Source organism: Lygodium microphyllum, chromosome 29, assembly GCF_053477565.2.
Source record: "Lygodium microphyllum isolate KBCC chromosome 29, Lygodium_microphyllum_v1.1.10, whole genome shotgun sequence".
In the NCBI taxonomy this organism is placed as follows: domain Eukaryota; kingdom Viridiplantae; phylum Streptophyta; class Polypodiopsida; order Schizaeales; family Lygodiaceae; genus Lygodium; species Lygodium microphyllum.
The window spans coordinates 9,572,585-9,600,049 of record NC_141163.1 but is presented as its reverse complement, the minus strand read 5'-3'; the positions used below and the strand labels follow the sequence as shown (position 1 = coordinate 9,600,049).

Here is a 27,465-nt window from a genome sequence, read left to right as displayed (position 1 = left end):
TTACATAGTGGATCTCAAATATACTTGGTTTGCATCCAAGCTACTATATGGTGACAATATTTCTGCCATTGGGTGTCAAAATATATGATGGTGCAAAGAGAGAATAAGGTTTGCAAGGAGAAACACAAAGTGTGTACGGCAAACATTGAAAGAAAAGAAAAACTCACAAACACAAAAAGAACATGGTGATGATGCACTAAATCATGCTATGAGAAGAAAAGTTGATACAACTGAGCCAAAGCTCGAAAGATGATTGAACTATCTTGTTTGAATCAGGTGGCAACACCTACAAAGAATCTACACACAGTGAAGGGAGTAAAATGTAGTTCTCCGAGTAGTGAGCTATCGAAGTAATCAATCGAAAGTAAAGAACAATTGTCTAGCGAGAGAACCACAATCTTTGATGCCGTCAAAGATGAAGAAGATAATCATCAATTGTTGAGGAAGTAAAGCGCAGTTCAACACCGACCAGGTAACAAAATGTCAAATGAATGATAACACTTGCAACTTGAGAGCTGCAAATGGAAATGTATGGAGTGATGGGCTACAAAACACAAATCACGAACAACCCAAATGCTGACGACTGATGCCAGGAATTGTCAAAAGGTGGAAGAATGTTGCCGCAAGGTGCTAGGAGCTAACGGAAGTAAAGGAAAGGCCTCCAGATGCAAACTGCAGATTTGAGCAAGTCATCAAGCTAGTAGAAGTTGATGCCAACTGAGGGAGATCAATGCAGCAAATGCAATGATACAAACGTCGCCAACAAGGGAAGAAAGTAGCTAGTTGTAGAAGACCTCCAAATGTAGGCCTAATAATGAGAAAACAGGGTACCTAAAGGAAAAGAGAAAGGGTAACCACGAACTCCAATATCCTCCAGTAGGGGTGTAGACAATCGTGGAGTGCACAGGAAAGAGTATCGGAGTGATGGAGGAAGAGGGAAAAAAGTAGCTAAAATGTGGACACTAGCCATTTTTGGGGCTGTCAATGCATAAGTTACATATGGTTGCAATTGATGTATACCTTACATGAGTATCATGTAGTACATGATTGCTATGAGGTGTTGTTTATGCTCAGCTTATGTATTACAGTGCTTTGGTGGTCAAAACAGTATTGGGTTTTCACATGTGTATGCATCCCTTACAGTTTTGAGAATGGTTATGATTCATGTGTGTGAATCATAATTAGTAAACAAAAAATTAAAACATGCATAGGGCATAAGCATGGTTTAGCAATAAGTGCACATGTTGTTTGACTATGATACTAGCATGTATTCCAGTAGTGGCAACAATGCTTTGACAAATTGGATTGCACTCAAGAATAATTGCAAAATTGCAAGGGGATGGCTGTCAAAATACGCATCGGAAGAGAAATAGCGAGAGAGAGAGAGAGAGAGAGAGAGAGAGCAAACAATGAAGGAAGAGTACTGCATTGACTAAAAAATAATGCTAATACAAAGGGAATGGATTGATCAGACCCTGTACGCAACCCATAGTGTCAATGAGGACACCAAATTAGACTGATAACAATGGCAGCACCAAACGCGAAGTGTCTGAGTATTGGAGTATGCACCTGCAAATGAAGAACTGAAGACGGAAAAGAGTGTGTGTCTACCAAGTGGAGAGACTGGCTATAGATAGCCAACATCATCAAAAACCGGGCAACCTACACTCTTATAAGGGCGAAAATGGTGGCCAACATGCATTTAATGTTCGTTGCACTGAAAAAATGCCAAAAAAAATACCAAGAGACCACATTAAAATCTCAGATGACAAGGACAATATCAAGCAAGTAGAGATAAACTAGGAAAAACAAAAATTGACCTAGAAATGCACAGAGGAAGCCAACAACTGAAGGAAATGTACCTAAAACTGTCAAAGCTCCTCTATCTCTGTTACTCTCTAAAAGGAGCTCACAACCAAGAGATGACAGACTGACATAGCCAAGCTAACACTCCCTCTCAAATCCTGGGAGTGTCTAAAGACCCAAGAAGCTCATGTGATGTGGAAGAGCTGAATTGGGGCTGAAGAAAAAAGGAAAACTCATTTTTGCTCTTTAAAGCTGTTGGGAAGAGTAGTTGGAAGGTTGTCACCTACTTTGGGGTCATTTCTCAACCATTGGAGACCATTTTGATCAAGGCAGTTGCTTATTTTGGACCAAGGGAAGCTATTAATCGCAGTTGATGCACTTTTTCTTGAACATTACAACCTTTGATACTCCCTTTGCTATTGGTGAATCTATTTGGAACTAGAAAATTGGATCAACAACTCACTTTCACCAAATTCTCACAATAAATCTCTAAATTTTCTCTCTCTCTATAGCATTCTCTCTATTTCTCCAACCATTTCTTAACTTTGCTCAAAGTTTTACAGCAATAAAGTCATTGCAAGTGGAGATTTGAGAAAATCTCTACTATAAACCCTAATTTACAGCAGATATTAGGGTTTAACAGCTTTCATGGCTGTCTAGACATGGCAAAAACTAATTTCTTCCATTTTCTCACGATGGATCTAAATTTTCTCTCTTTAATATTCTTTCTCATCCTACAACCATTTCTCAACTCCTCTCAAAATTTTCTAGCTTTTTGAGTTATCAAAGCTAGAGATATTGGAAAATCTCTACTATAAACCCTAATTTACAACTAAATTAGGATTTGAAAGTCCCCCTCGAGATGCGTGGTCAAAATTAAGGCCAAGGACTTGAATTCCAACAGCTGAAATTAAAGAATTTCAAAGAGATTCAAGAGGCCACCCAAACAATGTCAATTTTGGGCTATTTTATCTCACAAGGAGTAGGTGAACGCCAATTCCCCAAGCAAATGAAGGCAAATTGGATTCAAGGCTTATTGGTCAATTTTGACAACAAGAGGCAATTGGATTAGCAAAGAGGATCCAAGAATTTCACTTGTACTCCATCCATTTGCAAAAAAAGCTAAAGAAATACCGCAAGGGATGCTAGTTTTGAGGCCAACAAGCTATCCATTGTCTGAGATTAAAGTGATAGAGTATGCATTTCAATTTATGTGAATTGACTTGAATTCCAACAGCTGAAATTAAAGAATTCCAAAGAGATTCAAGAGGCCACCCAAACAATGTCAATTTTGGGCTATTTTGTCTCACAAGGAATAGGTGAAGGCCAATTCCCCGAGCAAACAAAGGGGCAAATTGGGTTCAAGGCTTATTGGTCAATTTTGACAGCAAGAGGCAATTGGATTAGCGGAGAAGATCCAAGAATTTCACTTGTACTCCATCCATTTGCAAAAAAAGCTAAAGAAATACCGCAAGGGGTGCTGAGGCCAACAAGATATCCATTGTCTAAGATTAAAGTGGTAGAGTATGCATTTCAATTTATGTGAATTAACTACTTGCTATAATTAGTGTTAAATCACGCTAGTACCACCCTATCTGACGAGAAAGGTTGGTTTCACACACACACAAAAGGAGAGAGCTTAAGGAAAGGACATAATTAACAAAGAAAACAAAATATGTACCTCCATCATCTCAAATCCAATTGATAATATCCACAAAACAGTGCTGTTCCGAATCATTATAGCTTTCCCCCACCAACCAAGTGCATGGGCTAGAACAAACTCATCCACTGTCTCCTGCAAGGTATATACTTGCTTTAAGTTTTGTGTCATGTATGTGAATAGTAGCTAGAAGTTACAGAACAATCCATTTCCCACATTCTAACTAGCAAGTTGTGCATGGGACTTTCTACTGATGAGGGGAAAAACAGCTGTATGCACTGTCCTACATGCAAAAAAGCTTTTGCAAGTCATTGAGCAAATGTTAATGATCATCAACTTTAATTGAACAAGTCGAGTGGGATTCCATACATAAAGATTTATAAACCTGCTTTTTGGGTTCTCTGGTGTATACAAGCGGCAATCAGATCCATAAGACTTCTCTGGAAGCTCTGCAATAGGTTAACATTTCATGCATAAGAAAAATATATGAAAATACTACACGTATTTTGTTGTTATGTTAAATTGTGCTATACAACTATCAAAAAGTACATGTTTTAATTAGCTACTAATACGAACACCACCAAGAAAAGTGGCTTATACCAAAACTTCTTGGCTTGTAGTTATGAGATTGCCTCATCACATTGGCTGATAAAACAGTAGCATTGTGACATATTAAAGAAGACATTAGCGAAATCTAGAACCATCTGCAGCCTCATTTTGAGGAGGGTGCCAGCTCCTAAATGAAAAGTAAGAACATGTGCCTTTTCCAGAATTAACATACTAGAAGGTTAAAGCACCATGCCATAGTGAAAAAGTCAGCATGAAACTACAGACATGCTGTTTACAAACACCATGAAACAATGCTGTAAACAGCGTGTCAAATCACAGATGTTATGTCAGTGTGAAAAAGTTAGGGCATGGAGTAAGTTAACATTGGCCAAAGAACAGGTCTGGACCAAGCGAAACATTATGAACTAACTTGGGCCAGTGCATGCGATTAATAGTTACAAGTCCAAGCATTTCTCATCTTACAGCTGCCTTGTTTACCTCTCTCTCTCTCTCTCTCTCTTTTTCCGTAAAAGGTAATTGTATTAATTACGAAAAAAGGTACAAGATTGCATGATTACAAGATACATGATGGCTCTACCCCATCATGTGTACACACTGACTCTCTACAAGAAACAGAGAACCAAAGAGTTAAAAAGTCATGGCAAAGACACAGAGGAAATTGCCATATGCCAGGGACATAAGTCCTCCCGAGGGAGCATGTCAAAGTGCCAGAGAAGATCTATCTGCCAATACAAGAGACCTTTACGCCGCGCAATATGCCACTGAACATTAAAGGCGGAATCAAAAAGAAAAGCTTTCCGAATGGTCCAATTATGCCAACAGCCCCAATATCGAAGAAAGTGAAACAAGATCTTCACATGAGGCTGTGTCGGTGTGGGATATTTGGCCCTCGCAAAAACCCAATCAAACAGGCGTAGCGCAAAACCAACCACCGCTCGCCAAACGGCCGACAAGAATGACCAGATTTTCTGAGAGATGGGGCAAGAAATAAAACGATGACGGGAAGATTCCACAGTGGTGGTGCAAAAGAAACAGTTGCCGTTGGAGATTCAACGCTTGGAAAGGGCTGAAGCAAGCGGAAGACCACCAATCATCACCCTCCAAAGAAAGACCTTATATTTGAAGGGTGTCTTGTTCAACCAGCCCTCCATCACAGTTACCCTCCACCATGACCTAGATTTATGCAATCCCCATAGAGTATTAGCTTTAGCAACCAGCCATTGATGATCTTTAATCGGAAGATGATACATCTGGTTAGCTGAAGCCTTTTCTAAATTCAGCCGGCCTGCAAAGTCCCAGTCCTGCCAAGGACGATCCATAGCAAGGGTAGGAAAGGGTTGTCTGCTTTGGAGCACCATCAAAAGCTGTTCCCATAAATACCTGTATCCACGAGGGATCCTGATAAGCCTCCTGGCTGTACGAAACGATATCAACACATTGCGACTGGCAAGGGTGGCATCCGCTACCGAAGTTAAGCCCAAACGTGCCATGCGGTTGAATTTGGGTCGAAGCTCATGTTTACCTTCCCACGAAATTAACCACGAGACTGCCAACAATTCCAATTGAAAAGAATTAGTAGCTAAGCGATCCTCCGTTGGATGCCACTGCGCCTTCCGGAGGACCTGTCTCCAGGAACACACCAAATGGACAAGCATAGATGAAGAACTGGAGAAGCGGGAATCGGCATTAAGAACATGCCACCAAGAACTCCGGATTTGAGTATTACCATGCAGAAGCCCGTAATCCTCAATAAAATAACGGGCTATAACGACCCATGGATGAGGATCCGAGCACATGGTGCGAAAAAGAGACCAACGGAGTGTCAGCATATGAGTTTGGGCATCTAAAATAGCCCCTCCACCCATGCGTCTGGGGGTGCACGCATGCGACCAAGAAATCCAGGAAATGCCTGTATGCAAAGAATCCTTCTTCCATAACATGAAACGAATAGACTGAGTGAGAGCATTCAGTGTAGTAGTAGTCCAGGGCAGCAATGGCAAGAAATATGTGAGCATTGGCAACATAATTGTCTGGGCTACTTTGAGGCGAACAGGGAAGGGCCATGCCTGAGACTTCCAATACATAAATTTAGCTGCCAGTTTCTGTGAAATCCACTGTAGTAGCTGCTTTGGGGGAACATCAACACCCAAAGGGTACCCAAGATGCCTGACAATGGAGCCACGGGAAAAAACCATTCCCTGCCAGTCCAATGACTGCAAATCCGACTCCGTGCAGCTGAGAATGGCTGATTTCAAAGCATTGATGCGAAGACCGAAAGCCTGACCAAAGAGAGCCCAAACATCTAATGCTTTGCGAAGGTTATCCTTGTCCGCACGTAGAATCATAAAGCTGTCATCAGCCAAGGATTGACTAATGCAGTGCTGTCCAAAGGAAAGCGACAATCCAGCCAACTGGGAAGAAGCTGCCATGTGAGATAACATCGAAAGAACTGGATGAGTGGCAAGGGCAAAGAAGAGGGGACTCAAAGGGCACCCCTGTCTGACAAAGCGGGCAAGGACAATTGGGTTGGTAACGCCTCCATTCAGCATGATGCGCGAAGACGCTGCATCACTGATAGTGTAGATCAGACGAGACATCCGAGCACCAAAGCCCATAGTAGACATAAGCTCTGCAATGAAAGACTAGTCTAGATAATCAAAAGCCTTTTCCAGGTCCAATTGAACCAGTACGACCTCCTGATTAGAATGCCTTGCATAATCAATCGCCAATTGCGCATTTAATACATTGTGCAAGATGTTTCTGCCCTTAATGAAACCATATTGGAGAGGATGCACAATGGCAGGAAGATGCTTATGGAGCCGGTTCGCCATTACTTTGGAAAAGATTTTATACATAGAGCCCATTAAAGAAATTGGACGCCACTGTTTCAACATGGACGGCGAAGGAACTTTTGAAAGCAGTTTAATAAGACCTTCTTTCCATGGGGACGGCATGATCCCTGTTTCCCACACCTGCTGAAACAAAGCCGTCAATGGTTTCGCGAGCTGGGTGGCAAAAAACTCAAAGAACTCATTGGTGAGACCATCCCAGCCAAGACTTTTATCCTTGGGCAAGTGTAGCAGAACGTCCATAACCTCCGCCTCACAAATATCTGCCTCCAGAGTAGATTGCATGTCCTGCGGAACCTGATTGCGGACCAGATCATAAAAGACTGAACGAGCATGAGCAATTTGGCCTGAAGGAGAAGAAGTGAAACCAAGAAGATGGAGAAAATAATTCCTACACATATTCACAATAGTCTGCGGATCAAGGACCATTTGCCTATTTGCATCCTAGAGTCTAGTCATATTCTTGCGAGCAGGAGAGGCATGGAGAGCTCGAAAGAACTTATGAGTCTGACAAGCACTATCTTGTAAAGTCTCCGTCAGATGTTGCAATTTGACCTGCTGATAAGATTTTAACTGAAACTCTTTACTAAGATCAGCCAGACGCATTGCCAGTGACTGCAGAAATACATCATCTGGAGAGTCCACCGACAAAGAACGAACCAAAGCCAAGAGGTCCTCCGCTGCATGTCGACGCCGCCAAGAAAGAGAGGCATGATGAATGCCATACTGCCGAGCAACCCGCTGCACATTAGAGAGCAATCTTTCAAACGAAGCAGTGCCCTGAGATGAGAAATCCAATAGGAATCGATCAATCAATTGCTGCATATAGCCCTGAAAGATTGCATGCTTCAAATAAGGCGAGTTAAAACGCAAAGGGAGTCTATCCAAAAATTGCTTGAAAGGTGCAATGGGTTGTGCAAGGAGCTCAAGCTGGAGAGGGAAATGCTCTGACAAGGCATATTGTTGCAACACTTTCATTTCGAGCATCTCAAGAAGGAAATCATCATTCTGCATGATATAAATGCGGTCTAGCCACGACCATGTTGTAGCATACTGGGCAAAATGGAAAGTAAACCCCGTAGAAGAAGGATGCAACCAAGACCAGAGATCTTGCTTAAGAACGGCAAGAGCCAACTCCTGCCATATACGACGTTCCGACGCATCCATTACCAAATGCTTTGATGTGGACTGTGAAGAATCAACACACATATTGAAATCCCCCATCAAAAAACCCCGTCTGCCAAGAGACAAGGAAGTCTGCAAAGTATGCCAAAGCTCCCAGTGAGATAAAGGATCATTCGGAGCATAGCGGGCAAGTAACCATAGAATCTCTCCTTCAAATAAAACTTCAATGACCACAAAGCAGCCATACATATCATTCTTAATAAGAACCGGCTGATATTTTTCATGTACAATCATAAGCACCCCAAAATACTGTCTGACATGTGTCTCTGCATAGAACAAACAAAAGCCATGGCAATCCACAACTTTTCCTGCTTCCCCGTGACTCTTGTGCTCAACAGCACACAAGACATCCCACTGATTCTCATGCAATATAGTCCACATGGCATGTTGCTTGTGGCGAGAACAAATCCCTCGCACATTCCACGTGGCGATCTTCATGCGTATTCAAAAAGAGAATCAGGTACGAGACACAGCTTGCCTCGATTTGACCTTTTCTGCGAGAATGTCCAGGACTCCCTCATCCAAAAAATCGGCTAACACAGCAAAAGAGTTTTGACGACCAGCTTTGGAGGTAGATGGCATATCCGTTGACTTGGAGTTGGGACAGGAATAACGACGATCCCATGGGGTAATGACGTTACCTTTAGTATCAAAAGCTAGCTTAGCAAGTGGGCCCTTTGGGCCATCCGAATACACTCTCCTAGGTGGCTGTTAACGGGGAGCAGAAGAAACCATAGCAAGAGCAAAGGGCTCTCAAGACAACATTTCTTTCCTGCGCATATATGTACGCATGGAATCTGATGAGGCAGTAGGCAAGTATCCACCATGCCAGCAACAAGCCTGTTGCCTTTTTTCATGCGTACATCCACCCAGTCATTGCCACGAGAATCCAAACCCGAGACATGTTGTTTCCCTTTATCCAAAACTTTAGGTAGCTGGGTGGCATCCTGCAACGGAGCATCACACACCATGTCTTCCATGGGCAACGCAACATGCTCAGCATCTGAAGTGTGATAATTCTCTGGGCATTCAGCCATAAAATGCCCCAATTTTCCACACGAAAAGCAATGTCTTGCAAAGTTGCCCCATTTCAAACGAAAATGTAAAGGATGCATGCCAGAGCAATTGATACGTAACCACGCATGCCTTTTCCTAGCAATATCCCATAACATGCATAGACGGTTGCGATTCATGGCCCTTAGGCTTGGGGGAACCAAAACAGAGCCCACAGCGACCATAGCATCCTTTAACAGTGGCCAATAAACAGCTGGACAATTTTCCACTTCAACCCACACAGGGCATTCACGTTGCAACAAGCGCTGAAACTCTGCCATTGGGCGCCATGGCACAACATGGACCAGACGGCGATCGACGAACAGTGGCAGTTTAGACAAGAGAGCAACACGGTGCGTCTGAGATTTCAACAACACCTCAAAAACCCCCCGAGGCCCAACAAAAATCTCATCAACACATTCCTCTTGTAGCAGACTGTGCAGCCACTAGCAAATACGGAAAAGCAGTGGGATCCGACCAGTGAAGAAGAGTATCACAGCACATTCATAAAACACTGAAAAGGAGCGCAAGACATGTTTCGAGTCCACAGTGGCTTCCACAACATCTTCCGTTGCACAGTCAGAAAAGACTTCCTGATTATGTTGAACGTAATCGCCAAGTAGAGTGTTGGCAAACTCCAACAAATGCTCCTAGTCAACATCTTGAGAGTCCACAGAATCCGAAGCAACCTGAGCATAGAAACGATCCTGATGATCCATTGTGTCAGCCGAGGTATGCTTGGCACGTTTGCCCGCAGGCTAAAGGTCAGAAGTAGGGGGCAGCTCCTCTGTGCATGGAACCATATCCTCTGGTTCCTCAGTATCAGAATCCGGACCAAGAGCTGCCACCGTTTGGTCTATAAAATCCAGATCCAGGCCCGCCATCTTGTATCAGTACGTATGTCGGTTAGAGGCCGATTGAAGAGCTCACGGGAGGCAGATACACGCAGGCCTCTCTCTCTCTCTCTCTCTCTCTCTCTCTGTGTGTGTGTGTGTGTGTGTGTGTGTGTGTGTGTGTGTGTGTGTGTGTGTGTAAAGGAGCAGATTAGTTCTCTGATCTGTGCAAGGTTGCACTCAAGTGCTGCCAGGTTAGGGTTCCCTGACTTTGTCGCGGCCCAGCAAGATGCACAGGGCAGGCACCCGCAGGCAGACGCCGTGCAGAGGACTGACAGGGCAGCAAACAGGAGGTACCTGTTTCTGCAAACGAAAGGCGTTCAGTCTTCAGGCGTCGATGGGGCCACAGGGTGCTGCACATGTTGACGCAGGGGAAACGATCACAGGCGGCTCAGGCGGGCAGTCGTCAGGCGAGCAGGTTCAGGCGGGCACAGGCGAACAGGGGCGAAACAGGAGGGCAAGCTGGAGGCATCGGCGGTACGCTCTGTCCGGACGCGCAGGTCCAGGCGACGGCAGGGGCAGGGCTAGGCTGTCTGGCGACGTGGCGACGGGCCAGCCAGGCACGTGGGCGACGGGACGCACAGGCGACAAGCGGCTAGGCGACAGGGCGCTCAGTTCTGCAGACGACCTGGCGACGGGACACCCAGGCGAGCAGACGACGACGACGTGTGGGCGACGGGACGCACAGGCGGCAGGCGACAGGCGCCGGATGACCCCCGCTCAGATCCGGCGAAGAGCTCCCCATCGCCGCACTCTCTCTCTGAAACCACCTCTCTCTCTCTCACCCTGTGGTTCCCCCTTCAACCTCTTAGTAGTAGTTTCAATTCTCTAGGCTCTAGGCTGAATCGTCACTGAGGCAAAAAATAAGCTTTTCCTGTTTAGTTTGACATGTAATGATGTGTCCGTCAATTGTAAGTTCTTTTTCTTTTTCAAGTTAAGACAATTCTACTAGTGACATCTCAGAGAAAAATCCCCTTGTGGTAAAAATATGAAGTACAAAAGCAGCCTTGTAAAGCGCAACTAAGTACATCATAAGTATAATGGTTGCATGAACAACCAATCTGGTGGACTACAGTGCCAAACGATGTGAGGCACTAGGTGAAAGAAGGTGCCGGAATCCGATGTCCACATGAAAGCATCTCTCCGCCTCTCACGACTGCCCTACAGCCTCTTCCATCTCCCGCAGAGAGTATATATGATCCCTGTTCGAATCCTAAAAAGCATCTCTGCACTGGAAATGTCCAGGAGCTCAATAGCACAGTTGTGCCTAGCAGACCAAATAAACCAAGCAGAGATAGCAGTCTCTAAAATCCAGGAATGTTGTTCGAACATGAATCTTGTCCTGAAAAGTATACCTAAATCATAGGCTTTCCTAGATATGCTTTCAACACTTGTGGCTGAAAGTATAAATGATAACAAGTGATTATAGTCACACAGACATCAAAGAGTTGGACACTCATCATAGGTTAACATTATCAGCTCATAAGCAACAAGAGTTTCTTTCCATTACCTTGCTATATTTCAACACAAAGACAGGCAACTCTGCTGAATCTTAAGGATACCATATTGTAAGGGGGCTTACATTTCAAGACCAATACTTCAGCCGACAAACATAATGACTCTTACCAAGAACTACTCCAGAGTTAAGAGCATAATGACTGAAACAACATAACCACAAAACTCAAATGTTATCATTAGTTAAACACTATTTCATGGTACCCTCAAGGACTTTGTCTAAAAAGAAAACTTCAAGTCCAGGTAGTCTCTTCCTTGCAAATAATGTGCCCTTAATAAATTTTGGTTATTTAATTAGTACTACAACTACAAAACAAAATAGTGAAGCTAATGCAATACAATAAGAAATAAGTATGTGGAGCTTCTAAAAAGATGAGGGGAGAGAGAAAGCTTGAGTTCTTGCAAGACACAAAACATACAGAGAGATTGCACATAAGATAGGAAGCTGAAACCCTAGTATTTCTTCTTCTTCTTCTTCTTCTTCTTCTTCTTATGAGTCTACCACACAAAAATAAGACAGTACAACATACATAATATACAAGCAATCCATAGTATGCCACACTATGTAGAAAGATGACTAGATAGATATCCCGTAACTCAGGTAGCTAGACTAACTAATGTCCAATTGTAAAGTATCACTAAATGATGTGCCAAAGCAAATACCAACCACATCAATGATATGAATGCGAAAACAGTCATCCAAGTGAGTAAGTGTCAACTCATGTTGAGGTTGACATCTCAACACTCCCCTCAAGCTCAACTCCATGACCTGTACTCCAAGAAAGCTTTTCTACTCCTAGGGCCTTGAAAAAAATATTTGCAACCTACTCCTCTGTGCTCACATATATGAGACCAACGTCACCTACCAAGACCCGCTCTCTAATGAAATGGTAATGAACCTCAATGTGTTTCATACGTGCATAAAACATTGGGTTCCTAGCCAACTATATACTGCTCATGGTGTCAAGGATACAAGATCTTTGTGACCTCCACAAGAAAAGATTTAGCCAAATAGTAAAATCCTATTGTATATATTTCATACAACAACAAGGATAAAAGGTCTTTGTGATATCCACAATAAAAGATTTTGCCAAATGGTCAAAACCCCTATTGTATATGTTCCAAAAAAAACAAGGATAAAAGGTCTTTGTGATCTCCATATAAAAAGGATAGTTCCCTATTATATATAAATCATCAATTAGCTTTCGCATCCAAGCTACCTCACATGCTACCATAGCAACACCTCTGCACTCTGCCTCTATGCTAGATAATGCAACAATGGGTTATTTTTTACTACTCCAAGTCATAGCCCCACTCCCAAGGAAAAATACATAGCCACTCGTGGACTTCCTCTTAAACACACTGCCTACCCAATCCGCATCAGTATAACCAAGTAACTGCACCACCGAGTCAACCTCATAAAAGATATCACAATCCAATGTGGCCTTAAGGTACCGCAAGGTACATCTCACACTATCCAAATGAGGCTTATGAGGCACCTGCATAAACTCACTATCGAAGCCAATTGTGTTGTTAGAATCTAACTTGGTAATAGTAATGAAAATCAAGCTTTTCACCATCTTCCTATACATTATGGGATCCTCCAATATATCACCCAGATCAACACTTAGTTTCACATTCTAATCCAATGGTACTGAGATTGACTTACAATCAATCATACCATGCTTCATCAACATATCCAAGATGTATTGCCTTTGTGAGAGCCATATTCCCTTAGATGTTTGTATCACCTCGATGCCAAGAAATCACTTCAACTCTCCTAAACCTTTCGTGTCAAATTTATGCTTAAGAAGACTCTTTACGTGCTCCACCTCTTGCACATTATCAACCCCAACAATCAAACCATCCACATACAAGGTAATCACAACAATGCCCCTATCACTCTCATGGCCGTAAAGGGAGGGATTTGCATTTCTAATATGGAAACCAATAGATACAAGATATTTTGCTATCTTGTCATGCCATGCTTTTGGTGCCTATTTCAACCTATACAAGGCTTTGCGTAGCCTATACACATGATCAAGGTAAACCATGCTCTCATAACCTTGTGGCTGCTCCATATACACTTCTTACAACTCACCATGCAAGAATTCATTCTTTACATCCACTTGATGCAAAACCCAACCTTTTGCTACAGCCACTGCAATGAGGGCTCTTACAATTGCCATCTTTGCCACTAGAGTAATTCCTCCTCATAATCAATTCCATAAGTCTATGCATAACCTTTGGTAACTAGTCTTACCTTATAGTTGCTCACACTGCCATCCGCATTATGTTTTACTTTGTAAACCCACATGTATCCTATAGCTTTCTTTCCCTCAAGGAGTGGTACCAAATCCCAAGTCTGATCTACATCCAATGTAGCCATTTCTTTATCCATGGCTTTCTCCCAATGCGTAAAACAAGTGGCTCAACTGATTTTATAACCTTTGCCATATACACATAATGGCAAGCAACATAACCATCATATGTCAACATGTTTACTCTCGTTGACCTCCACACTTGCAAAGCACACTGTGATCCTTTTGCATTAGCCTTGGTTTTTCTTACAACAGACATAGAAACATCTAGAATACCAAACCCCTCATCCATATTCTGATTTAAGCCATCAAACTCACCATCTACATGTGAATAGCTTCTCGAAACATCTTGCACACCAAGTGACTCAACCATCTTTTGTTTTCCCTTATGTGATACATTTTCTGCAATTATAAGAGTACTATTTGATGGAAATGGAGGAAGAGAGAGTCAACACAAGACAATGAGCAAGAGTGGAAAACAGTTCCACACTCAAAAGATGCAAGTACTAGAAAGATAGAATGAAAGTATAATAGGTCTGAAGTAAGTTGGACATATCCCTAACTCAACTAGAGTTCATTTAACTTGAAAAGTGGTGACACAACTTATTAATTAATTGTGCTCACACTACAAACCAACTAACTAAAACATTGGGCACTGCCTATAGAATTGGCAAATTCTAATACCCCCTGCAATGTCAATGTGGTAAAAGTACAAGAAGATCAATCACCAAAAGGTAGAGAGTTCAAGGACTTTCAAAAAGCCTCAAACTCCTCACGAGGAAGTGCTTTGGTGAAAATGTCTGCAACATTCACCTATGTAAGACATACATCAAACTGATCTCTCCTATATAGCATCTCTCTGACATGCGTCAAAGTGCGCAACGGAAGAGAAACACAAACACAAACGGAACCAAAAAGAGAGAGGGAGAGAAGAAGCAGAAGATGAGGGAAGAATACTGCACTGACTGAAGAATAATGTTGATACAATTATGATAGACTGATTCCCTTCTCACAACCCAAAGCATCAGTGAGGGCACCAAATTAGGCTGATGATGATGGCAACACTGAGTACGGAGAGTCAGAGTATCAAAGTGTACACCTGCAAAGGAAAGACTGAAGACTAAAGAGAGTGTGTCTGCCAAGTGGGAAGGCTGGCTACAAACAGCCAAGGCACCAAAAAACTGACCAACTTGATTCAGAGAAGACCAAAAATATTGGCCACCAACAATAAATGTTGATTATTGAAAAAAAAAGCCAAAAAAAAAGAGAACACCCCTAAAAAATATCAAATGGCAATAACAATGTTTGACAGGTGTAGACAAACTATGAAAAACAATAACTAGCCTAGGAATGCACACAAAAAGCTAACAAATATAGAAAACACGCCTAAACTGCCAGAGCTCCTATGTCTCTATCAAACTCTAACAGGAGCTCACAACCAGGAGATGACAGACTGAGATGACTAATAAAGGCAAGCTAACAACATAATGATAATGTATCTCAATGTATTTTATGCGATCATGAAACATAGAATTCTATGCCATTGCAATAGCACTATAATTGTCTAAAAGAATGAGTGTAAAACCCTCCAAAGAAATCTGTAGATCAAGCAACAATCTATGCAACCATACACATTCCAATGTTGCGATGAAGGCTTCCTTGTGCTCAGCCTCACAAGACGAGGTAGCCACTATAGGTTGTTTCTTACTTAGCCATGAAATGCATGAGCAACCCAAAAAGAAACAGTATCCACTAGCAGAATACCTAGTGTCTACATTACCAGCCCAATCTGAATCATTGTAAGCATATAGCTGCAAGTCTCCCCCGCCCTCCTCAAAAAATAATAATACATATGATTGAGTGTCTTGCAAATATCTGAAGATCTGCTTAAGAGCTTGCCAATGTATGGTCCTTGGGTTGTGTATATACATGCTCACCTGAGATACTACATACTAAGTGTTAGGGCGTGTGTTGCAAAGATAAATAAGACAACCAACAGCTTTTGGCTGTAAATTGTGATATCATACATATCTTCACCATTTTGCATAGACATCTTTAAGCTTGGCTCCATAGGAGTACACATAGGTTTGCAATCTCGCATATTAGACATCACACAAATCTTCACCATTATGCATAAACAACTTTAAGCCTCGCTCCATAGGAGTGCACATAGATTTGCAATCTTGCATATTAAACCTATGTAACAACTTATCCACATACTATGATTGTGACATGATGATACCATACTGATTTTAGGTGAATTCAATCCCCAAAATATAGTATAGACAACCCATATCTGACGTAGCAAATACATGTTTTAATTCAGCCTTAAAATCTGCAATGTTCCCCTCTGTAGCTCTAATGAGCAACATGTCATATACTTAAAGAATGATCATAAGCAAGTCTCCCCCTTCATTCTTAATGTATAGAGTGAGAGCAATCAAACTATTTTTAAACCCTTTATTCACCAAATAAGCATCAATTTCAAAGTACCATGCATGAGGAGCTTGTTTGAGACCATAAAGAGCTTTATGTAGGTTACATACCATATGCTCTTTCCCTTTAACCACAAACCCTAGAGGTTGTGACACGTGAATATCCTCATGCAAATCCCCATTCAAGAATGTTCTCTTAATGTCTAACTAATGTACTTTCCAACCATAATTTGCAGCCATAGCAATCACGCATCTCACTATACTCATAGATGATGTAGAAGCAAAGGTTTTCTCATATTCTATGCCCTTCTTCTATGCATAGCCTTTTCCTACCAACTATGCTTTGTACTTGTCAATAGTGCCATCAGCCTTGCATCTAAGTTTAAAAATCCATTTCATGCCTATGGCCTTCTTACCAGGTGGCAAATCCACAAGATTCCATGTAAAGTTAGTGGCAATGGAGTCAACTCCTCCCGCATGGCCTGCATCTAATGTACATCTCACTAAGCTTTGTCCAAGGAAGTAGGCTCATCATCATCCAACAATGAGCTCATAAACACATGCTCATCACAATCATCTACTTCTCTTATATCAGCCAAATGTGTCCCCCCCTACATCATGTGCTACATGCTTGGCCGCCCTTCCTAGTGCCCTGAGGTAATCTAGCATCCATTTTACTCTCCTAGATAGTTTATAAAAGCTATCTCAAGACTATTTTTGCTACATTTACAACAACCCTTTCATATTGAACTGCTGCCTTCACTGCATGTCACAAACCCTCATCAATACCCTGTTGTTCAAAAGCCTATGAAGCAGCAACAGCTTGCTGTAATAGGTCTATCCAACCGTTTACAACAAGAATGGACTCCAAAGAAAGTGGTAAAAGACCTTCAAAAACATCACCAATGTCATGTGTGGCTAGCATTTGAAATTGGTCATGAGAAAATACTATGTTTTCAGCAAATATGACATCTCTACTAACAAACACCTTCGTGCATGGGTCATACATGCGATAGCCTTTGCTTTCTGAACTATAGCCAATAAAAATGCATTTTACAGCCCTATCATTAAGCTTACCACGAAGCTCTTTCGGTACATGTGCATAGGCTATGCAACCAAACACCCAAAAGAAGACAACTTTGGGTTTCTTTTGATGCCAAGCCTCAAACGGAGTGACTATCTTCAAAGCCTCTGTAGGTGCCCTATTCAATGCATGATTGGCATAGTAAAGCCCTTCTAACCAAAATTTATGTGGCAGCCCCTTGCTTTTTAACATACAATGAATTATTTCCATTAGAGTGCGATTTTTCCTTTCAGCAACTGCATTTTGCTAAGGAGTCATTCTAATAGTGGCTTGATGCGTAATGCCACGATCCGACAAATGTCTCAAATGCTCAAGACATGTCCTCCCCCCCTCTATTTGTGCAAAGTGTCTGCACTTTTAAACCAGTTTCAGCCTCAATCTTTGCCACAAGATGTTTAGAAATTAAAATGCGTCAATACATCACACTAAGTCTTCAACCCGTGTACCCATGTATACCTCGAGTAGTCATCAAAAAATGTAACAAAATAAAGGTGACTCCCAAGTGCACATATCCTCATAGAACCACAAACATCAAAGTGAATAAGTTGCATTTTCAAATAGCACACACTGCATCATCCTTTTTGAAAGCAAACTTGTGTATTTTGCCCAAAATACATCCCTCGCATGCATGAGGAGGTGGAGTCTCAATTGGCAGCAACGTATCTACCATATCACACCTCTAAAGGGTGATTAAACTCCCAAAGCTTGTATGCCCATAACGGGCATGCCAAAGCTCTGTAGGTGTAAGACTAGTGACTACCAAAGCATCATGAGACTATCTATCATAAGTGTCTAACAAGAATAAACCCTTGTACAAGGTACCGGACAGCCTGAGTGCATAGTCCATCTCTCTATCTCCAACAATACATTTGTCATCCTCAAAGATGACTTGAAAGCCAACTTATTGAAGGCAGAAATAGACAACAAGTTCTTTGTAATACCAAGCACAAACAATAAATCCAAAAGCATGAAGTCTAAACCAACTATAGTAGTAATAGTGACTATCCCAATCCCACATAAATCATAATTGTTGCTATTCGCACATGTGACACACTTCCCAACAAGGGCTGAATGCAAAGTAAACAAGCACTTCCCAAAAGTGATATGCTTTGAAGCACCACTATCAAAATACCATGTTTGTTGCATTTCAGCAGCATTAAATGCTGAATCAACCATAGAAGAATCATAAATGCATGTGAGAAATGCATAATCCTCCTCTACAAAGTTGAGTGAAGTATCACCATTTGCTGATTTGCTGGCTGATACCTCTTGGACAACCAAACCAGAGTCTTTCTTCTTCTCCTTGGCCAATCTCTTTCGGTACTCATCAATATAGCAACCAAGCTTCTTGCAAAAATGGAATTTTCTCTTGTTTTTAGACTTGTCTAAGTCTTGGACAACCTTGTTTGATGACTGTGTCCAAGATCACCCCTTTTGCTAATTTTGTGCATTTTGCCTAGCCTTACCCTTGCCTTTAAACTTAGAAAGCATAACCACATTACCAAAACCCAATGCAACATTCTTCCGATTCTACTCCTCTTGCAACAAGAAACCTTCCAACTCCACAAAAGTAAGGGGTTGCTGCTCTCCCCCCCCCCCCCCCCCAAATGACAACATCAAAAAGATGTGAAAACTAAGATATGACTCTGGAAGAGAGTTCAATGTGATGTTCACCAATTCAACATACTTTAATCTCATCAAAATTGAGCAGCTGCTCACGCAAATCCTATATATGTGTAAGGTGATCCGTCATGCTCTCACCCTCATCCATGTTTACATTTGCCAACTCTCCGCAAAGCTAGGAGATTTTGGTCTCATTGCGGGCAGCAAACATACAATCAAGTATTTCCTATGCTGATTTTGATCTTGCAAGACCAAATATGCAGAATGATGGCCCTTTTTACTAACAATGCTATCAAGAAAAGTGTTTGAGCATCCTTTGAATACCATTTCCTTTGATCCTCCATAGGAGGGGAAGAAGGAGTAACACCAACACCAACACCAGCACCAACATGTCCTCAAGTGTGACGCTAAGGTGTTTAAGGTGCGAGACCTCCCGGTCACTACAAGTCTTCACCTGTAACATGGTCCCACAAGCCCTTCGCAACAAGAAGGTTGTGGACCATAAAACTCCACAACATGTAGTTGGAGCTATCAAGCTTGTCATCCTGAGCGAGGACACCAAGGATATTGCTCTAATCATTATTGCCCTAACGTACCATGCTGTACTTCAAATTTGCAACCAAATACTTCAAAGCTGAAGTATAGTGTGTATACTCCTTAGAGTACCAGAAATCCCTTGGGATTACCAAACAAGTGCCAGACTGTCACACAAATGCCAAAGTGTGCACAATGTCATTTGAATCAACACTCAACCATAAGAGTAAAAGTAATGCACTACTATATACTGCTATAATACATCTGCCTCGTAATGTGTGCCCACAAAATTACAAATTCTACCAATTTAATGATAATCCTCACCAAGATTTCTGAATTTCCTCGAAATTTACTATGCAATCTAATTGTAACAACAATTTCATGCTGATGTACCACTAACTGCCTTTCTTGGAATGCGTGCAAGTCAAAAGCCCCGAATTTCTTTCTAAAATTTCAAAGAAATTGAAGAAATTTTTAAATTACAATCCAAATTTCTACAAAAATGTTACCTTAGGACACATGGCCAACAATAACCAACAGCTAGAACCTGCCTTATGATGAGTATCAAAGCCAAAAAACTGAAAAGCCCCAAATTTCTCACACCAATGTCAAAGAAATTGCACAATGTTGGCAATTTCGGTGGAGATTCACGCACAGGAACTTGAATCGTACAAAAGCCCCAACTCTCCTCAAAGAAATTTCAATAAATTTTAGAAATTAGGAAAGTTGGCCTAAAATCCCCAAATTTCTTGGCACGGAATGTGAGAAATTGTCATGCTCTCACACTCTACATTGTTTACTCCACTCCCAATTGAGCTTCGATCTCTTCTTGCTCTTACATTTGGTATCAGAGCTGACCCTCAGCTCAGCTCAAACTGTGGCCAACTGATCCCCTTGGCATTCAGCCCCACTTCACCTTGCAACTTGAGTCACCTGCACTAGAAGTCCGCCAAAGGCCAGCAACTCTACTCGCAAGCCTTCAACATAGCCTACAGCATGCCAATTGCACCACAAGCGCTCACCACCAAAGGAGCCGACCGTTGGACACAGGCCTACACTGCCTGGCCTACCCGCCCCCTGCGTCAAGACGCCAACACCACCAACTCCACCCACCCCTTGCGCCTAGATGTCCGAGCCCCTACCTCGACTTGCTATAGCAACAACAGCTGTCACCCCCCCCTACAAACGCCAGCTTCGCCTACTGCAACTCCCGCACGTCTGCATCCCTTGCCTTGGGCCACGCTTGGTCCACCTACGCGGTGGTGCCACATATTCTGTGTGCGTCGCCTCTAATCTGTTCACCACAACTCCCTCGCCAGCTTCTTTTCCAAATTCTCCAACTGTATCAGAGCTCCACCAAGCCTGAGGTAGTCAACATTTGAGGTAAAGGAGGCATTTACTCATTTTTTTTAATTCAAAAATTTGAATTATAACAATGAGATTTAGTCGAAGGAGTGTATCTGCAAAGATTACTTGTAAAGCGTGTCAAAAAATTTAGGGCTTTTGGGTATTTTGACACATATTGGCACATGCAGTAAAGGTTCAAATTGAAAGACTGATTTTGAGCATTTTGGAACAATAAATTTTGGGCCTTTTGCATCACCAATGTTGCTGAGCATTTATTACACCTTGGACAACTTGCATTTTAGACAGTTTTGATAGAGTGTGCTTCAATTTATTAATTACAACAAAGTACTTGCTGTAACTTCTTGAAATTCTTAGATTTTCAAGTTGGTCCAACTTGGGACATTGCTCTTTAGCTCTCTGATCAGCATCGTTTATCATGGCAAATTAGAGAGGTGACGTATTTACTTACATATCGAAGGAGGATAGGTTGGATGGTAACAACTATTCACTCTAGTCCTTCATGATGAAAAATGTGCCGATTACGAAGAAGCTTTGGGATTATGTCATCAGTGAAAAGGTTAAGCCCGGAGTTGTAACTCTTGCTACTCCTCCTCCAATAGGACGTAGACAACGGGCTGAGTCTATTTAAATTGCTCCAGCTCAACCACTTCCCCAAAGATCAACACAAAAGGCATACAATACACGGGATGCACAGGCTTTGTTGTTGATTGCATTGGCAATTCAACGTTCTATTATCCCTCACATTTGGTCTACAGCTTCTTCACAAAAAGCTTGGTTGACCTTGGAGCAGATATTTGCTGGAAAGAATGAAACGCGCATCTCTTTCTTAAAGAAGGAGCTTGAGACAATGAAGATGGATGAGGATGATTCTATGCAGAATCGTCTAAATAAAATTCAAGACTTGTGTGAGCAACTTATGAATGTAGATGAGTATTACTCAGATGCACAGATAACATCTACTACCTTGAATTCATTGCCGCCCTCGTACTTGGCCTTTCATACAGCCTTGAACCTCACCATGAGAATTGCCCCACAACCACTTACTTTTCTTTAGTTGGTCAATTTGACCTTAGAGAAAGAGCAAACACGAAAAAACAATGGTGTGGATGTTATAGCCTCTGAGCAAGCTTTTATGTCACGAAAGGGCAGGGCAACCAAGCAAAGAATGCTCCGTAGAGCTCTAGGACTTCAAGCACTTCACAAGGCAATAAAAAACATGGGCATGCAAGTCAAGAAGGGCAAGTGCCACTATTGCAAGAAGCCAAGCCACCATATCATTGAGTGTAGAAAGCGCATAGCCAAGGAGAAGAAGAAGGAATCAGGGATGTCTGTTTCTGATGCACCTTCTACTGCTACTAAGTCAACGTCCTTTGTTGCAAACAGGGACTATTGTTTTTACACATGCAGTTATGACTCTTCTTAGGCTGATAGAGCATTAAGCTCTCCTAAGGATGCAGGCACATGGCTTTTTAATAGTGGTGCTTCCAAGCACATCACATCTCGAAGAGATTTGTTTGCTTTTGTTATTGCAGCCTCAGTCGGCAAGTCTGTACACTGTGCCAACAATGCATCATACCCTATTAGAGGTATTGGGGAGATAGTGTTGACAGCCATTGATGCCAACACTATCTCCCCAATACCTTGACTACTAATCTTGCCTTGTATCTGTTCACAGAACCATCTGCATTGTGCTTCACCTTATAAACCCACTTACAGCCAATTGCATTTTTACCTTTAGGCAAAGGTACCAATTCCCATGTAGCATTTGCTTCCAAGGCATCCATTTCTTCATCCATGGCTTTCTCCCATTTTTCTTTTCCCATGGCTTGCTCAAAAGAAGTGAGTTCTAATTCATGTATCACTTTGACCATATATGCATAGTGAATGGCTGTAAATCCATCATATTTCAGCCTATCCACACGATACCTAGCTCTCGTAAACCTGCACAACGTAGCTTCACTCCCAGGTGCTCTCAAAACATCCCTGGTCTTCCTTACTCTAGGTGTAATAATAGAAGGAATACCCAACTTATCATCAATGCTCTGTTCTGAGCCACTGGATTCACCATCCACATAAGAGTGACCTGCATTCACATCAAACATGGGCTGATCAACCTTCTCTTTTCCTTTTCGTCATACCTGCATACCACTATCTGCATTACTTTGAGAAGAGTCTCCTGATCTCAATCTGCATGTCCATGGCGAAGAATGTGAACCACTGCTAGAGGACGCTCCAGGTCCACTAATATTTTGTGACTGTTGCTGTGAATTCTGTGCAGCATTACTATTTTGTGCATCTACATCATCAATCACATTTACTGGTTTATACCAGCTACTCATCTCATCAAAAACATCTCTGCTCACTGTAAACTTATGAGTAGAAGGGTTATAGCATCTATACCCTTTTTGCTGCAGAGAGTAACCAATAAAGATGCACTTCTCAGCTTTTGGATCCAACTTGGATCTCAACTCATCTGGCACATGTACATAGGCAATGCAACCAAAAATTTTCAAATGAGAAATATCTGGTTTCCTACCAGTATACCTCTCCTCTGGAGTCATTCCATGAATTGTTGTAGTGGGAGTCCTGTTCATTATGTAGACTGCTGTAGCAACTGCTTTAGCCCAATAAAAATCTGGCAAGTCTTTTTCATTGAGCATGGCACGAGATACCTCTCCAATATGCCTGTTTTTCCTTTCTGCAATTCCATTTTGTTATGGGATATGACTGCATGAATATTGCTGCTTTATGCCATGCTCCTGCAGGAACCTTGCAAACACATTTGAGAGGTACTCTCCCCCTCCATCTGACCTTAGGCACTTTATTTGCAGGCCTGTTTCTTTTTCAACCATAGCTTTAAGAGTTTTGAAATGCCCAAAAACTTCACTTTTCTTTTTCATAAAATACACCCAAACTTTTCTGCTATAGTCATCAATAAAACTGACAAAATAATGACAGTCTCCAAGAGATACAGCTTTAGTAGTCCACGCATCAGAGTGGATTAATTCCAATGGCTTCTTACTCTCTTGAACATGTCTAGGAAATGGTTTCCTTGCCTGTTTTCCAAACTAACAGGCTTCACATATCTTATGCATTTCTACAACCTTGAATTTGAGTAATCCTGCAACAATATTTTGGGCCTGCATTGATTTAAGTCGTTGTACATTAACATGACCAATGTGTTTATGCCAGATATCAATATCTGCAACTACATCGGTCCCATGTGCAAACATTGCTGCACTCAATTCAGACATGTCTGCATTCAATGTAAACATTCTGCCCTTCTTCTTTCCTTTTACTATCAAGCGACCTTTATTTTTCATATCCTCAACAAAGCATCCATGAGGATTAAATCTGACTTGCAAGCCCTGCTCAATCATTTGACCAATAGAAACCAGATTCTTGGTGATATTCGAGACATGAAATACATCGGACAGATATTTCTTTTTCCCATCCTGCATAGACAAAGGAATTTTTCCAATCTGCACAATAGGATGTGCAGTATCATCACCAGTCTCCACAAATCCTAGTTTTTCCATTTCTCTTGCATCCTCCATCCATTCTGCATGACCTGTCATGTGGTTTGATGCACCTGAGTCAACATACCATACATCGTTGCTTTCTTTTGCACTTGTCACAGAATTGTTCATGTGATGCACCATAAACAGATGCTCATTTCTGTCATCACCCTATCTACTAAAAGATGCATAATTCCCTTGTTGCAATTTTCCATTCATGATGTCATTCTGCTTTTTATAGCAATCTTTAGCCATATGACCCATTTTACCATAATAGTAGCATTCAACATTACTGTTTGCATTTTGGCCTCTTTGCCATCCACCACGACCTCTTTGGCTCCCCCTGCCTCTAGAGTTACCACGTCCTCCTCCATAGGACTGGTTTTCTTGAGTTTGCTGCATATTCTGATTTCTACCACGGCCTCCATATCAGCCTCCTCGACCTCGACCTCTACCTCTATACCTCTTCCAGCATTTGAGTAGAAGACAGCTTCTTTTGAAGTTTCTCCTGAAGAAGATGCACTACCATTTCTCTGCTCCCCAGAAATTAAAAGAGCAATAAACTCCTCAAAAACAGGAAATCTTTCACGAACTGAAATGTATGTCCGAAACTGTACATACTCCTTTCCTAGACCATTCAAGGTCACAGAAACTAAATCATCATCTTCCACTAGTGACCCAATGGAAGCAAGTGCATCTGTAATCTTCTTCACCTTCATGTGGTAGTTATTAATGCTCATATTTTCTCTTTGCACATTCTGCAACTCTTGCTTGAGCTGTATTTTCCTGGCTTGCGTATTTGTGCTATACATTTTTGACAAAGTATCCCATGCCTCCTTTGGCATACTTGCATCTTAAATATGCACAATCATAGAGTCTAAAATGCTGATAGACAGCCAGTACCTAACTTTCCTGGCTCTCTCATGCCATGCTTTAAATGCTTGCATTTGCTGTTGATTGAAAACATCAGGAAGAACTGGTTTTTCTTCATTTCCTGCAACAAATTCCCAGTATCCTTTTCCCATAAGGAAATTCGTCATTCTAAACTTCCATGCTTGGAAGTTGTTCTTGTCAAACTTTTCAGTGACAATCTGTAAAAGAGAATCAGACGCCATTACAAAACACTACAAAAAATTCTATCACTGCAAAGAACACAGCTTCAACCTCACAAGGGCAAATCTGCAAAACTGGCGAAAGTGGTATTTGATCACACAGTCACTTCCTAGTGATGATTTTACATATACAGGAACCAAGGATGATTCTGTAACTCCCAATGTCTCTGCACACGAGCATACAATGCAATATCTGTGGAAACTTTTCACCGACCTGTAGAACAGTGGCTGCACAACATAAAAGGCCTTTTCCTGTTAGCAAAGTATTTGTCAGCTCATGTGTGAGTCTAAGCTTGATCTGGGCTGTGTATTTTTATTAGGTATTTTAGGTTTTTTTCTGGTGTGGCATTTTATGCACCAGTCGGCCAGCTTTAATACTGTCCGACCAGTATTATTGCTCCCCACTTTTTCAGTCTATTTATACTCAGTGGCTCCTCCTCAGTCAGTCACTTCATTTTCACCATCTGCAGACTCTGTGGAGAGAGGAGCCAGTGCCAGTGCCCACGCAGCCAGTGACTCACTGTTGTATGCGACTGTCTCGTATTCAGATATATGGATTCCATTTCCCGTGCATCTAAGTTCTCATCTGTATCGTGTTCTTTTCTTTTCTCTTTTTGTCTTGTGTTTCAACAGTTTATTTCAGCACATGTTTATGCTTCCACTGCTGCTCCACTTCTGACATGGTATCAGTTTTCAGGATTTGTGTTTCTGCTGTGTTTTCTTGCTGATTTCAAGACTGTTTTGTATCCATGCTGATCAGGCGACTGCTGTAGCAACCAGGCGACCTGTTTTGGGGCTGTTTTCAGCCTGCGTTTTTTGCAGTTTTGCCATCGCTGCTGCCTACGCACCCTCTGCTGCTTGCGTTTTTCATCTGCAGCTGCTGGCAACAGTTTTCTACCTGCTTTTCTCCTGTTTACAGCCTGCATTTTGCTGATTCAACGTCTCTCGTGGCTGGGTGACTGTCAATTCAGGCCGTTTTTGTTATTTTTGGCAGTTTTTGACTGATTTTTTAACTTTCTGCAGCGGATTTTGTCTTCTATTCATCAGATTTTGGGTTCTATTGCATGTGAACTCTCCTTTTCTGTAGTCTGTGCTTGTGTTTTGGCTGTGTTTCCTCTCTAAATTCCATCTCTTCTCTACTTCTGTTCTTATCCTCTCCATATGGCTCCTCCGTACACTTCCACTGATGATAAGTTACATGGACCTGATTATCTCACATGGAGTGCTGTCATGAAAGCTTAGTTTATGCAGAAGCGCTTATGGTACATCGTCTATAGAGCTATTGCTCGACCTCTCCGTCCTCCTCTTCCTGAAGACTTTGATGAGGACAACCATGAGGAAGCGGTGCTCACATGGGACTCGGACGATGCCCGTGCTTACTCGGCGTTGCTTCGGTGTATTTCTAAAGCAGTCTTACCGGCGGTTACCTCCTGTAGGACATCTCTTGAAGTATGGCAGAAGTTGCAGCGGATGTACGAGGCACCTTCCACCATGCGGGCCGTCACACTTTATGGCCAGCTCCAACAGATGAAGTTTGAGCCGAAAGATACTATTCAGTCTTTTCTTCTTCGTGTTACGCAGGTAGAGGACCAGCTTCGGCACATGCAATCTACTCTTCCCGAGGTGCATCTTGTCGAGACGGTCCTCTACAAGCTCCCCCAGGAGTTTGATGGAGTGGCCGATGCTTTCTGGGCGCAGACATCATCGACTCCTGTCAGTTTTATGGCCAGCTCCAACAGATGAAGTTTGAGCCGAAAGATACTATTCAGTCTTTTCTTCTTCGTGTTACGCAGGTAGAGGACCAGCTTCGGCACATGCAATCTGCTCTTTCCGAGGTGCATCTTGTCGGGACGGTCCTCTACAAGCTCGCCCAGGAGTTTGATGGAGTGGCCGATGCTTTGCGGGCACAGACATCATCGACTCCTGTCAGTTTTACACA

At 42.1% G+C, this 27,465-nt stretch overlaps 1 protein-coding gene across 2 annotated transcripts in view; it reads right to left on the bottom strand.

Annotated features, from left to right (window-relative positions):
- PSS1 (phosphatidyl serine synthase family protein) overlaps positions 1-27,465 on the bottom strand; it is a 106,470-nt gene that overhangs the window by 58,163 nt on the left and 20,842 nt on the right. For both annotated transcript variants that reach the window (XM_087671922.1, XM_087671923.1), the window contains exons 7-8: positions 3,836-3,915; positions 3,488-3,601 (exon numbers count right to left, since the gene is read on the bottom strand). In XM_087671922.1, coding sequence (XP_087528048.1) covers positions 3,488-3,601; positions 3,836-3,915 — 194 coding nt within the window. The remainder of the gene's footprint in view (positions 1-3,487; positions 3,602-3,835; positions 3,916-27,465) is intronic.